Below are 14,826 nucleotides of genomic sequence, written 5' to 3' on the forward strand. Positions count from 1 at the left end.
GCCCGGACTGCCCCCCACCCCCCGCTTCATTTCCGCGAACACCTTCCGGGCCTGCCGCTCCTGCTCCCGGTCTTCCAGGTCGAAGTACGTCAGCTGCGTGAGCGAGCCCGCCGCCCCCTCCCCCAACGATTCCCTCCATGTGCCCCTCCCGGTCCACAAAGGGAAAGCGGTAGAGGGCGTCGCGTCTCGGCAGCCGGGGAGCCGGCGCGTACTGGGAGGCATGTACGCCCGCGGGGAGAGGAGGAGCGCCCGCCGGGCTTGCCGACGGAAGGCTCCCACCTGTGGCGCCTGCGGCCGTGGGCGGTGCTCTCTGCCCCTGAGAACCGGGGCGGGGGGGGGGAGGTTCGCCTGCTCGGATGGGCCGCCGAGGAGGGGACATGACAGCGACTTCCTTCCTCGCCCTGTCCGTGATTCCCTCCAGCTCATTGACAGATGCGATGGATCCCGGGGGGCAGTTCGAGTAGAGGGAGCGGATGCCGTACAGGACAATGTTCTGTGGGTGCGGGGAAAATATAAAGTGGCGGGGGGGGGGGAGAGTGAGCGATTCGGATGTCGATGGGTTGTAGGGCCACGCGTAGCTGGCATGCAGAGAACACGAAGGCTTCCATTGCATCGTCTTCATGAGAATGCTGCGGATGGGTTCAGCAAGCGTGGGGTTGTGAAAAGTCGAGGCCCCTGGTTGCAGGGGGGGTTTGAGGCCTCGGAGGTGCCCAAAATAGGTCTAGGAAGACGTCACAATTACGCGCCAAGTATCCACCACTTTGAATAAATTGTCACGAGCTTTCTTCGGTTGAACATATTCGGGGAATAGTGGTGTATCCATCATTAAAGTGTTCCTCTCGACGAACGAAATTGCATGATATAAGGTTGCCAATTTTTTCCAGTAGTCTTCATGTACAAGCAATCAACCTACCTCCAGTACCGCCGGCCATTGTGTTTTTGGGAAGGTCATCAGGAAGTCCTTGATACTCTCGTTCGCAAGGAGAGGGACTTGACCTTTCGACTCGGGGCTTTTATGCGCTAGAGCAGCGGCTCGAGAACTAGGAGGAACAAGGCGGGAAGACTGCTTAACATTGCCCAGATTGTTGTTGAGTGCTGTCGCCCGCTTAACAGTGGCACCGTGTCCTTGCACCATCGTGCGTGCAGGTGGACTAGGTCCTGTTTCATGTTGCAAGGTTGGTGTTAACAAGTATTGAGGCGTCCAAGTTCCTGGCAGTGGGCCCCCAAGGTGGCGGCAATCAAGCGGCGAGTTCTCGCACTACGGTGACGAAAAAGCGACTCGGCGAGGCAGGCGTAGCAATGCACAATGTTGCCGGGTAATTGTGCGTGCACGAAGCCCTCTGCTGAAATGGTGCATTTAAAGAGGTAATGTAGAGGGGGAAATCCTCATCGTCACTCTCCCTGCGCGTCTCCGGCATTCACATGACAGGAGGGAGGGGACGAGTGCAAGACTTATTCGATCCTCGGTCAGGAGGGTCCCTGGGGCAAGCACGAGTTTAATTGCGTCATAATAAGCTCCCTACTTGTAAGCCATGAAGCTTGGTAATCTTTTGCCCCCAACGGATGCATACTGGGCCACCATTTTTTTTCCCGCCTTGCTTGGATATCTTGTGCTGCTTCAGGCTGCTATGAATCGACGCCCCGTGTTGGGTAGTGTAGAACGCCTCCAACCGTCTGTCCTCAACACTTTACTCGCGCCAGACGCTCAGTTGGAAATTATTGCCGAGGGTAATTTATGGGCAGAAGGTCCCTTGTGGGTGTCGGACGAGGACAGCGCAGACGGTGGCTTCTTGCTCTGGAGTGACGTCAAAAAGAATCTTATCTATCGGTGGGAGGAGGGTGGCGGTTTGTTCACCATCGGGAGGAGCGTCTTCTTGAAAGAGAGTGGATGTCGGCCGTCTCTGTCACCTCTCGCGTCAGGCGGCGAAACGGAGACGAAGGACGGCAGCAGCAGCAGCGACGAGAGTTGCAGTGATGGTATCTGTGGAGATGACGTGGCTCGATGCGCCACTTTGAGAGAGCCGGGTTCCAACGGGTTGACATTGGAGCCGGGATCGGGGCTGGTCGTCATGTGTGAGCATGGGGAGCGTCGGGTCTCGCGCCTGGAGGCAAACGGGAGCTTCACCCCTCTCGCTACCCATTACCAGGGCAGGCGGCTGAACTCGCCCAATGACCTGGTGTTCGGGCCGGGCGGTGACTTGTATTTCACTGACCCGCCGTACGGGTTGAATGGACTAGACGCGGACCCAGCGAGGGAGCTGGAACGTTTCGGGGTATACCGGGTCTCCAAGGAGGCGATGGAGCAGCAGGCGGTCTCCTCGGCCAAGGGAAGCGCGGAGGTGCAACTGGTCTTTGATGGACTGAAGCGACCGAACGGTCTGGCCTTTTCCCCTGATTTCACACATCTATACGTGGGAGATAGCGACGCCGAGGACCCGCACTGGGCCGTGTTCGAGATGGATGCGAGCACAGGCCTGGTGAAAGGGGAGGAAGGCGCGCGTGTCTTTGCAGACGCTCGGGCTTACCAAGAGAGAGATGACGCTGGAGGCAAAATACGCATCGGCAATCCAGACGGCCTTAAAGTGGATGAATATGGGAATATATGGGCCACAGGACCTGGAGGAGTTTTGATTTTCTCTCCCCAGGGAGAGCGGCTGGGAACGATTTTGACGGGGAAAAAAACGGGCAATGTTGCTTTTGGAGGAAAAGAGAAGTCCAGGGGAGGAAAGGGGATGTTTTTGTACGTGTGTGCCAACGATGTTGTAGCTCGTATTCCGATATTGGTGAGGCCTGCGCCCTCCCCTCCCATGAAGCGAGTTGTAGAAGAGACATCTCGCTCTTGAAGAAAGGAAGAAAAATTGCATATTGTAGCACCTTCAAAAAAAGTATTCCAGCAAGATGCGACTGCCGACCGCATGGATTGTCTTTCATTCGATGGTTTGGCTATTCCATCCTGAAGGAGCGTATTCTGGGGCTTTACCCCCCCTGAAGGAGGGCCCACGCCATAAGGGAGTGCTTCAACTGCACAGAATGAGAAATGTGGAGAAGGCAAAGATCCCGTGTACATTTATCTGACGTGACGAATTGAGAATTGATCTATTTCAGAGCATCTTCAAGAGAGAGGGGCCATTCTTTAGAATTGTTTGATATGTTGCCATATATGTAAATTGTTGTACCAAGCATGCTTCCTAGGGACTTAACCTCCTCATCGTGCCCAAAACAGGCATGAAGGGTAAAGCCAAACGCCGTCACGCTGTTACTGGTACTCTGCTTGTGGTCGTCGGTATCGTGGGCACCGCTCAACTTGCTTTTGGCTTCGTTAGATCCACCTTTCTCGTCCATTTCGGGGACGCTCCTCCCTACCACAGGCGTCCCACGTCGCTTCGGGAGCACAGTCAAAGCGACACGCTGCCTTCAAAACTACTTCTGCTCCACGTAGCCTATGATGGCAGCCAGTATAAGGTCTGGAGGGACCTCGATACTCCAGAGAACCAAAATTTTAAGGGTCAAAGACTCAAGAAACGGAGCCGCCCTCCTCGGCGCACGCTTTCGTTGCATCACCGCCTCGGTACAACACTCTCCATCATTCACAGTCACGTGCCTCCACATTCCCTACAACTTACTCCGGCTCTTTTAGTGACCGGGGGTGCCCACGCTGAATCGCAGCTTATCTCTTACCGGCCGCCTGCCCTTCCTTTCAACGGAGACCTGAATCAGACCGCCCATGCCTTAAACAGGCTTTTGCCCGCCGATGTGAGGGTGCTAGAGGTGCTATTTCCCCCATGGGACAATTTTTGTATGCGTCGAGATCTGGTTAGCGTCACGTATTCGTACACGATCATCCTCGGCGGGTTGGAAGACCCGACACTGCGGCACTACGCTCGGGTATACCACCATCAGAGGAAGGAATGGGTGGAGGAGGGGATTAAGAGGCTGCAAGCAATTTTTGGATGCTCAAATATGACGGCAGAGGAGCTGCTTGGAAAAGGAGGGGAAAGGGATGCTGGGGCGGGGCAGAGGTTGCTGAGTGCAACAATGGAGGCGGGGTGGGGACCAGGCATTGGTAAGGGCCGGGCACGGCTAGCGCGGTTTGAGCTAGAGGTGGAGGGGAGGCGGTCCGAAAATCTTGATGACGAGAAAAGACAGACCATGGTAGTGGAGTGGGTGAACACGGTTGTTGGCGAGGTTTTTGGGGGGGAGAGGAAAGGGGTGGGTGGGACGGTGGACAGGAGGCGGGGGGATGAAAGGTCAGGTTTCAACGGCTTGGTCCTCAAATCGTTACTTTTTCGCCAGCGAGGTGAAGAGAAGGTATTGTGGACACTGCGCTCGGAGGCAGGAAGGAGGGGAAAACCACAAGTGGGGGGGACATAGAGGCCTTTCTCATCGGAGTAAAATGAGGAGATAAATGTAGTTATCTTGAGGATGGGTAGAATATAAATCTGAATCATAAAAGCATTGATTACACAATCGACAAAGTACTCTTTGTCGGTCAGATTTGGACGGTCTGCCTCGCTCACCATCCTTCTACCCTGTATCGAAGCAGTTCTCTTACCTTCTCCTGCGGACGCATACCTGATCGCTTTAATTGCACATCGTCACTGCCTTGTAGGTTGTTGACGTGTGTCCTCCTCGCTATAGACCATATAGTACTTGCTCAGACCGTGAGATACAGCGACAATTATGAATGATGATTCTAATTAATATGAGAAACATGAAACAGCCACTGTCTATTCTGATACCCTATTCAAGTGGCAATAATATAAACAATTTATATTTACGAAAATATATTTCAAATAACAAAGCGTTTGACTTTTGCAGATTCCCGGATTTCTCTGCGGGTAAAACATCGTGCCTTGGAAGTTCCGATTTGTTTGAAACTACCATGGACAGAAAATTGAGCACCACAATCAATTTTTTCGTTTTTATACATATTGCATGTAAAAATGGAATGCCCCAGGTTATAATTCTAGTGAAACAGTACTCCACGCAGACTCACTTCACATGTGGGGGAAAGGTGTCTGTCCTAATAAAAGAAGTGGTAAATGGAGCAGTAGATCACCAGCTTCGAAGAACAGGAGGAAAATAAATTGGTCGTTTGTGGAGGTTCGCAATTGTTTACGTTGCATGTATACTTTTGCGGGTCTGAGACCACGACTTTTGATATAGCTTTCTATTGTATGCTCAAGCGGCATGATTCCATCTCAGCTTTGTATCCTCAGAGCATTAAACAACACTCTTTTAGTAGTTGTTAACATATTTGTGAGCTTTTAAACGAGACAGCAGCTTTTTTGAAAGAAACGAGAATGGGAGGAATTTAAGAAATAAGACGTAATATCACGCGGAGGAGAAAATAAAAGTGCAGAGTGTGTGTCATCGTCGACATACCTCCGCGAATCATGACATGAAGATGGTGTCACGAGCAAGAGCAGCCCCCCATCCCATAGCAACCTTGCTGGCACATCAGTCTGAACCTTGCCACACAAACAAGGGGCGGTCTTAGTTTTATGCTGTGTCCACACAAGGGATAAGAGCACCCAAACTAAAGCGAGATGCCTGGTGCACCATCGTCACAGCTCGGCCGCTCGGGCTCCAGAAAAGTTCAATTTTCGAACATCGCTACGAAAGAATGACTTTCACTATGGGCCCTCTTGCCTCCCTCGTAGTGTCATGGGTCCCTCAGATGACAGACTTGATGTCCCCCATGATTTCAAAGACAATGGCATAAACAGCAATAGTATATGTCTTACATTTAACGCTGCGGCTGCTGCATTGCACCATGTTAATGAGACACCAACGCTTCATTATTGTCGCTACAAGTACAAGTTTTCGCTAAATTACGGTCCCCGAGCTTTGAAGCTTTTAAGCGGTCGGAGCTAAGGCGTGGGAAGAGTAATGAGCACTTTCCATAATTCAATCACCTATGCTTCAACGCTTGTATAGAATACGCATCGAATTCTCCAGGAGATTGATTGTACGCGAACAAGTGTCAAAGGGAAAAGAGGGGCGAGTGGAATGGGCCACCTAGTAATCTCGGTTAAAAAGTTGCTTACATGTCGATGCTTCAATCACCATTAATTAGCAATTTCATACAACATGCAGCTGTAGATTTATCGAGCATCCATCCAGTCGGATCCTTTGTCGCACCAAAGTATAGCCACCATAAGCACGATCATCGTAGCCTGCGCCTCACATAAGTGTTCTTCTTTAAAAATCTTTCTAGGACGGCAGCCTCAACCTACATTAATTAGCCAAGATAAATGCGAATATTCAAGATCACATCGTTGTTCGTCCTCCTAGGCTTATCCTGTATTCCATCTTTAGCCGTCGAGGAATGTGCCAACATCCGACTGACTGCCAAAGTACGTCCTACCGCTAAGCGTGGGATCTTGGCAGGCAACGGTCACGCGAAACTTACCGTCATCCTTCGGAACAAGGATGCAGTTGAAGGTTTGAACATTAAAGTAAGCCTACCCAGCTCGTTGTCGGTCGTACGGACTACGACTAGGCCTCGAAAGCCCTATGTTTTACCATATGCGGTGGAGAATCTGGAGGAGACTGCAATTTATTGGTCAGACATCGATTTCGCTCGTAGGAGTGGAAGAAAGCGCATTTTCAATGTCAAGGTACAAGCAGATGATTGCGCTCCCAAGCAGCTGGAAGTAAATGCGCTGGCGTATCTTGCGAACGCTACAACGACGCATTGCACTGTACCGCTATCGAAACCAGAGGTTTTGAATATACGATACGCCGAGTCGACGAGTACGACCACATGCGTGCCGACTCCAGCGCCCTCTATCAATCTTGCCGAACCTTTCGTACCGTTCGGTCTAGGGCAGCGATGTGCTGAAGCGAGTCGTCTGGCGCCTTTCGGAGACCGACGGTTGCAGGAGCATCTAGGGAGGGGAAGGCTGCAAGACAATACTCGCGTGATTTCAGCTCGAGCCCGCCATCTCCAGGGGATCGATACACCACAACAATGCTATGAATACTGCTCGCTCAATGGGGGGGCGCCAGCACCTTTCTTTTTCAACTGGAACACCATTGCGAGTGAATGCCTTTGCTGTGCTGGGGAGTGCACATTGATCCGGGATCCTGCATTTGACGCGTTTAAAGTCATTGTGGCACATAAGAATATTTCGGGAAACCCTTTATTAGCTGAAAGCTTTTATGACGGCCAAGAGAGTGGTGCCACATCAATTTGTGCGGATGACTCGGGAAACTCATACATAACTGGCTATTTTTTCCAAAAGTTTTCGGTGGGCGACGTTACTTTGAAGGGGAAAGGATATGCTGATATTTTTGTGTACAAGGTAAACCCGAGCGGCGGCATAATGTGGGCGAGGTCGTTCGGGGCCAAGAAGAGTGCTGCCGGGGGAAGTAGCATCGCTGTGGATACGTCTGGTAACTCTTACGTCACAGGGTTCTTTCAAGGAGTGATGATAGTTGGTGTCACCATTCTTACACCCGGCTCAGAGCAGAATGTCTTTATATTTAAACTTGATTCTGGGGGCCAGGTGGTTTGGGCAAAGAATTTCGGGACTATAGGGATTCCATACGGCCAGAGCATCGCTGTGGATTTGTCCGGGAATTCCTACACCACTGGAGCTTTCGAGGAAACCATGCCCGTTGGTAACACCACTCTTACAGCTGTCGGACTTCAGGATTTTTTCGTGATCAAACTAGATTCCACTGGTTCCCCCGTTTGGGCCAAGAGCTTTGGCAGCAGTCTAGATGACATGGGGCTTGGCATTACTGTGGATGCATCTGATAATAGCTTTATCACCGGATTTTTTAGTGGAAACATGTCGGTGGGTAATACTACATTACCTATCATTGGAAGTCAGGATATCTATATGATCAAACTGAATTCCACCGGGGAGCCGGTATGGGCGCAAAATTTCGGAGGTACTGGTGAACCGCAAGGAAATAGCATCGTTGTAGATGCGTCCGGCAACTCCTACACAACTGGTTTTTTTTACGGACTTTTGAATGTCGGCGATATAAGATTTTCGAGCTTCACCAATGCTATTTTTTTGATCAAATTAGACTCTACAGGCAATCCAGTATGGGCGAAAAACTTTACGAGCGTAGGTACCGCAGAGGGAAACGGCATTGCAGTGGATGCATCCGAAAATTCCTACATCACCGGTGAATTTAACGGAAATTTGTCTGTAGGAAGCTTCTTACTGACGGCACCGGAGAGGCAAGCCATGTGTCTTTTCAAGTTAGATCCCACTGGTAACCCGATATGGGCTCAAAACTATGGCGGCTCCGTTTCCTCGTCAGGAACGGGTATTGATGTGGATTCTTCCGGCAATGTCTACAACGCTGGAAGCTTTGAAGGAGACATGGAAGTAGGAAGCGCCACACTCACATCTCCTGGTGTCAAAAGCCCCTACATAATCAAGCTAGGCCCCTAATCGAAATGAATTCTATTTCAGTGGGTGTACAAATCATGACAAATTTCAATGACACCATAAAAATAATCATTCAAGGGCTATCGTTGTGCACTCGTGTACAGTGACAAAATAATTTGTATGCCCTAAGGAGCTGAGAAGTCTCTACATCTCCAAAATATGTCTTCAACATTGGCATGGCATTCTTACCCTGCCATGTTATTGGCAATTCATTAATGCCAAAGCTTTAAGCCTCTCGAAAACTGGTCGGCAAGCAGCCAGTGTGATTTGTAGTTGTAATATTTGGGATCTTTTTTTGGAAAAGGGGCCGATTCTCTTTGAAGAAATAGGGCAGATCATCGTCATGCTTTGTTTCGCCGGTTGACAACTGAACCCCACTCCATTACATGTTCCTTTACTCGCTTGCTATAAAAGATATTCCCCGTCATCTACCTGTCTCTAACCCTTTTGTCCACATGTCTACCGTATGACATGTGGCAATGAGCCACTATTTCCCTCCTCTGATTTTGTCTATTTCATTTTCATTTGTCTTTTCATATCTTGATATGGTCACAACTATCACTGGGTCTATCGCAAGTCAGACGAAAATACATTTTGACTTCTTATTTGGCTTTATGCTGTCGTTCTTCCTCGATTCTATCCATAACACCACTCAATTCTTGCGGCGGCCCATCCGAATTTACTAAGCCCATTTACTAATCGCATACCACCTCCTATATATTATCGTTTCGTTCAAATTTCCGAATCTATGGACAGCTAGCCATAACCAAGCATAAAAATGCAGAGTGTGTGTCATCGTCGACATACCTCCGCGAATCATGAAATGGAGTGAGAGTGTTGGCCCCGCGCTCAGGAGCAGCCCCCCATCCCATAGCAACCTTGCTGGCACATCAGTCTGAACCCTTGCCACACAAACAAGGGGCGGTCTTAGTTTTATGCTGTGTCCACACAAGGGATAAGAGCACCCAAACTAAAGCGAGATGCCTGGTGCACCATCGTCACAGCTCGGCCGCTCGGGCTCCAGACAAGTTCAATTTTCAAACATCGCTACGAAAGAATGACTTTCACTATGGGCCCTCTTGCCTCTCTCGTAGTGTCATGGGTCCCTCAGATGACAGACTTCTTGATGTCACCCATGGAGGACAGTGGCATAAACAGCAATAGTATATGTCTCACATTTAACGCTGCGGCTGCTGCATTGCACCATGTTAATGAGACAAAAAATTGGGATTACAGGGTATCCATCCGGTTAGAGCATCGCTGCGGTTTCATCGGGCAATTTCTACATCACAGGAGCTTTCGAGGAAACCATGCGCGTTGGTAACACCACTCTCACGGCTGTTGAAGGACCGGATATTTTCGTGATCAAACAAGATTTCACTGAAAACCCTATATAGGTATAGGGCTTTGGCAGTACCCTGGATGACAAGGGGCTTAGTATTGCTGTCGATGGATCTGGCAATATAAGCTTTACCACCGAATTTTTCCAAGGAAACCTGGTCTGTGGGTAGCACCGTTCTCCCACATATTGGCTTCCAAGGTATCTATATGATCGAGTTGGATTTAAACGGGGAGCCGACTTGAGCGAAAACTTTTAGGGGTACTGGTGAACCGCGAGGATAGCATCGTTGTGGATGCATCCGGCAACTCCTACACCACCGGGATCTTTGTCGGGCGCCTGTTTGTGCGTAACAATAACCTGACGTCTCTTTCAGACGCCATCTACATTATCGCTTTGGATTCTACAGGTACTCCTACATGGGCTTTAAAAATTTTACAAGCACTGGATTTGCGCGTGGAGACAGCATTGGTGTAGATACTTCGGGTAACGTCATTGGTTGTGTTGAAGGAAATCTGACTGTAAGAAGCATTTCCTTCATCCTGCTGGGAAGCGAAGCGACGTTTCTCTTGAAGGTAGACTCTGCTGGCGTCCCCTCGTAGGCACAAAACTTTGGTGGCAGCGATTTCTCATCAGGGAACTGTCGATGCGTCCGGAATATCTTACAGTACCGGTCAATTTCAAGAAAACGTGGTCATTGGAGCCGCAACCCTTACGGCTTTTGACATCCAGGACGTCTTCATGATTAAGCTGGGACCCTAAGCAAATAATGCATAAATTTCGGCGGACACAGGCTTATAAACTCTTTTTCGGATTAAGTCGGTCAAAGAAGAAGTGTCGAAGTGAGAAGTTGTATTGCCAAGAAAGCGACATGTCCAGGTATACCAGAACATGCGAAATTAGGGGCGGACGGCTGTGCGACCCATCCCAAAAGTACACAGTCGCTCCTCTCTCATCACCAAAACACACGCTTTAAAAAAAGAACAAAAAAATGGAAAACAGGTTTACCCCATCCGTGCTCTCCTTCATCAGAAGCAATTTGTCTCCTTCACTTCCCTCTTCAATCGCAACTCATAAATCACTACGTCCTGACATGCCATCCTCGGTCCCCTGTGTTCCCTCGCTTCCTGCCCTTTCTTTTTTTCTATCTCAAACTTTACCCGCGCTCTCTCGAACTCTTGGTCCACCTCCTCAAAAAAGATTGCGGCATCAGGGTGTCTCTCTCGATGGGCCAGAAGGATGAGAGAGTTCGGATGGGATAGGATCCGGAGAGCTTTGATTAAACTGGAGTAATACTTGGGCTCGTAGATTACGTCCGCAAGGAGAATCACATCAAAGCAACCATCCGAGCGTTTTCTTTCTCCCCCATCGCTTAGAAATTCGCTGTCTTCGCCCCATGTGTAGGCACGAGCTGAGCAGAAAGAAGGGGGATTAGGAGAGGAGGCAGGTAGGTTCAGCTCAATGTTTGTTTGAATGAGCGGTACCACTCCAGGAAGGTCAGTGATGAGGACGGAAGCTTTACCCAGTAAGGCGGCAGCAATACCAGCTATACCAGTCCCAGCCCCGAGCTCAATCACTCGACAAGTCTCTTTCCCTTCGTTTCCCTCCTGTCCCCTGTTTTCTCGTTTCCCCTCCCTCCCGCCTTCCCTGCCTCCGCCCACCGCCTCAGGATGCTCGGCCAGGTAGTGGGTGAGGACCAGCCCTGCGTCCCACACCTTCCCGCCTATCCCGATTTCTCCAGGGGCCTCCGCCACAAGTAGAGATCGCTCGAGGGAGGGTATATGGATGGCGCGGCAGCTGTTGATACCCGAGGTACACGAGGAGGAAGCCGGCAGCGAGGGTGAGGGACTTGGGACGATTTGGAAGGGGAGGGAGAAGACAGGAAGGACTTGGCGGGTGAGCAGTTCGGAGGGAAGAGAGACTTTGAGAATGACGGTCGCGGAGGGAGGTGGAGAGAGGGCCGTCTCGTCCGGAGGGAGAAAGCGAACCCGTGCCCTCAGGCGGCAGCTACTACCCCTCCTGAAAGCAATCCGCCTTCTGCTTGAGTTTCTCTCCCCTTCGTCCTCGTCTTCCTCCTGTCCTGTGAGGGAGGGCAAGGCTTCTGCCTCAACCTTTACCCGCGCGCTTGGCTCTTGATATGTTCCTCCATAGTCCACAACACTGAAGCACACCGGGAGCCATAGACCTCCTTCCTGTCCGTGCTCATCCCCGCCTCCTTTCTCGAGCATGGGAAAGTCCCGCCGCCTCCACAACCCGAACTCATTGGCCATGAACACAGAGACGGTGGCCCATTCTCCCCAAGCGACCGTCCCCCCTCCCGCCCTCCCGCCCGCGTTCAACGCCGTGGGTGCGTCCCGGAAGAAGAGGCGAAGAGTCTGGCACTCATCGACCAGCCCCTCTGCTTCCGCTGCGGGTGCGTCGTCGGCCCCAGGCCCGTGCGAGAGGAGCGCCATCTGCCTGCTTTGGTCATGAAGGGCGTGGAGGGTCTTGAGGAGGGAGGGAGGGAGGGAGGCGGGAGAAGCCGAAGGTGGGGAAAGGAAAGCAGGAGCGACAGAAAGAGCACGGTTGAGGACACTCGTAGCGGTATCAAAGCGCTCGAGGGCTAAGAGAGCAGTGGCCCGACGAAGGTAAGCTTTCACGTTGCCGGGGTCTACACACAGCGCAGTGCCGGCATCACTCTCTGCCGATTCATATTCTCTCAGCTGCAGTTGAGCCTGGGCACGGTTCGAAAAAAGGAGCGAGATGATTCGATCTTCGGGGCTTATACTGCAGCGCGTCATCTTCGCGCTTCTGCTTCTTCCCACGGAAAGGCGGTCCTTCTCGCTCGACAATAAAGCGAGCGCCTCCGTCCAGGCAAGAATAGCTTCCCCGTAGCAACCTAGGTACGTCAAGTAAGTAAAAAGTACACAGCAATCCATGAGTCTTTCCTTGGCTGGGAAGACTCGACGCGTGAAGCAAAAACTGAATGACAACAAAGAGAAGTGAGGGACTCTCCGACGTGTGTCGGTGGCTGTACTTGAAGTATAAAGTAATTTGGGTGAGTTTTAAAACTTACCTCTCTGGTAGAGCAGATTGCCGCGTTCCCGCAGCGTATCTAACGACAATCTTCCCTTGTGAGGGCTCGTCTCCCCGTCCTCGACCATGGTACACCTCCTTCGAGTGTTCAAGAAAGAAGAAGTGAAGGCGGAGGGTGAGGAGGTTACGACGCTAAATCAACCCAACATCCAACGAGAAAGTCAAAATTTTCAAGCGTACTATGTATATTTCTCGAATCACAGGTCTATAAAAAAGTCCAACAGTCACGTCTTGGTCAAGTCCTAACGTAAACATCCGCACTTTCAAGGTCGGTGTATCCGCAGCCCGTGAACCGATGACAAAGTGTTGTACCCAATCACGCGTCCTTCTACCTCTACTGGCACTAATTTTCTTGTTGTAGGCCCCGGCTATGCCTTCGCCACGCGGCACTTGCCGTTGGCCTGGTAATAATAGAGGTTTCCTAGGGGGTGGGGAGGTAGAGTCGAAGCGAGCAATCAGCGACTCATATCCATCCAAGCCTCTTCCCGCCTTCGTGTGCATCCCTGCCCTTCTCCTGGTGCTAAGTACCATCGCCCACCTCCTCCCGCACCTGTCTCTCAGGTTTTCACCCCTGCTTGGTACGGGGGCACGGGTCCAGGCTGCTCTATTTCACGGCGAACGCAGTCTGAGAGCTGAGTGACGAAGACTGACTCCGGCCAGTTGCGATCATCGAGGGCAAAGTATCTATTTGCCTCGTTACCCGCGTACTATGGTGACCAACGGCGAACACACACCTGCTGAGGATGAAGTGCAGCAGGAGGTGCAAGGCGAGGAGCAAGCGCAGGAAGAAGAAGTGAATGCAGAGGAGGAGGACTTGGCTGTTCCCAACGGGGAAGGTGGTGGAGAGACTGAATCGGAGGCGGTTGGGACCAAACGCCCACGAGAGGAAGAGGATGAAGCGAAAGAGGGGGAGCATGCGGAAGAGGCGACAGCAGAGACAGAATCCACCGGAAAAGTAGAAGAAGATCATGCAGTCGTTGGACAACCGAGTAAGAAACAGGCGACCACCGAGGCCCGAGAGTCGAGCGCGGAAACCAACGCCGCCTTTGCCGAAGCCAATCAACACCAGGAGGTGATGGACGTGGCCAAGGACGTGGTGGGTCGTATCATTGGGAAAGGGGGAGAAACGATCCGAGACATCCAAACGCGGAGTGGCTGCCAGTGCGTGATCGATCAAAGCGTCCCCGACGGAGAGCCCCGGAAATTAACCATCGTGGGCAAGCCCGAGCACGTAAAGAACGCGCGGGCCATGATCGAAGGCGTGATGGAGGGGGGCCCTTCCGTGCTGGCGGATTTTCCGGAAGTGGCGGGCAATTCCAAGGCGACAGTGGACTGCCCGCGGGGCCTGGTGGGACGATTGATCGGGAAGGGGGGAGACATCGTCAGGGAGATCCAGTACAAGAGCAAGGCAGTCATCCAGATCAATCAGTCCCTCCCGCAGGACCAGCCCTGCAAGGTGACCATCACGGGGGCACCCAAAGCCGTGCAAAGTGGTAAGACATTCTTTTTGCCTTCTCCTCGTCTCCTCTCCCTCCCCTTCCTCCCTCCCTCCCTCCCTCCCTCCCTCCCTCCCCGATCCTAGTCCCTGACCTGTAACCCCCCTCCTTTCTGCCTAGCACGTGAGATCATCATAGCCATCATGGAGCAGGGCGTTCAGGCCCTCCATCAGTATTCTGCGGGCGGGGGCTCCAGCCACGCAGGCGGCGGCTTTCCCAGCGGAGGAAGCGGGGGAGGACGGGGAAGAGGCGGGGGAGGCGCGCGCCTGTACCCCGTCCCTGTAGATGCGAGCACATGGGCAGTGGAGGTGCCCAAGAGCCAGGTGGGAAAGGTGATCGGTCGGGGGGGTGAGATCGTCGGGCTTATCCAGGACAAGAGCGGGTGCCGGTTGCAGATCTCGCAGGACGTTCCGGAAGGCCGGCCTTGCCGCGTCTCGATCATGGGGGGAACGGAGGGGGCGGCGGACTACGTCTGTGAGATGATCGAGGCCATCATGGA

The 14,826-nt window shown here is 51.9% G+C and overlaps 3 protein-coding genes across 3 annotated transcripts; 2 read left to right on the forward strand and 1 right to left on the reverse strand.

Annotated features, from left to right (window-relative positions):
• Nucleotides 1–1,628: 1,628 nt before the first annotated feature.
• Nucleotides 1,629–2,843, forward strand: NGA_0222701 (gluconolactonase; the record flags this gene model as incomplete). The annotated part of the gene is made up of 1 exon (XM_005854347.1): nt 1,629–2,843. One exon carries the CDS (start codon nt 1,629–1,631, stop codon nt 2,841–2,843), a length of 1,215 nt encoding a protein of 404 aa, XP_005854409.1.
• Nucleotides 2,844–12,410: 9,567 nt separating this feature from the next.
• On the reverse strand, nt 12,411–12,911 carry NGA_0222801 (protein unc-45 a-like protein; the record flags this gene model as incomplete). The annotated part of the gene is made up of 2 exons (XM_005854348.1): nt 12,812–12,911; nt 12,411–12,634 (listed from the first exon to the last, which is right to left on the reverse strand). Coding segments are annotated over exons 1-2 (312 nt in total), but the record flags the coding sequence as incomplete, so codon positions are not given.
• A 478-nt stretch (nt 12,912–13,389) lies between these two features.
• On the forward strand, nt 13,390–14,826 carry NGA_0222610 (far upstream binding protein). The gene is made up of 2 exons (XM_005854346.1): nt 13,390–14,413; nt 14,448–14,826. The coding sequence occupies exon 1, from the start codon at nt 13,541–13,543 to the stop codon at nt 14,411–14,413; it is 873 nt and encodes a 290-aa protein (XP_005854408.1). The 5' UTR covers nt 13,390–13,540; the 3' UTR covers nt 14,448–14,826.

This window comes from Nannochloropsis gaditana (assembly GCF_000240725.1).
Source record: "Nannochloropsis gaditana CCMP526 unplaced genomic scaffold scaffold533, whole genome shotgun sequence".
Classification (NCBI taxonomy): domain Eukaryota; class Eustigmatophyceae; order Eustigmatales; family Monodopsidaceae; genus Microchloropsis; species Microchloropsis gaditana.

What these genes read in the sequence shown, in the direction of transcription:
- NGA_0222610 (XM_005854346.1), top strand. Translation starts at nt 13,541, where the DNA reads ATGGTGACCAACGGCGAACACACACCTGCTGAGGATGAAGTGCAGCAG.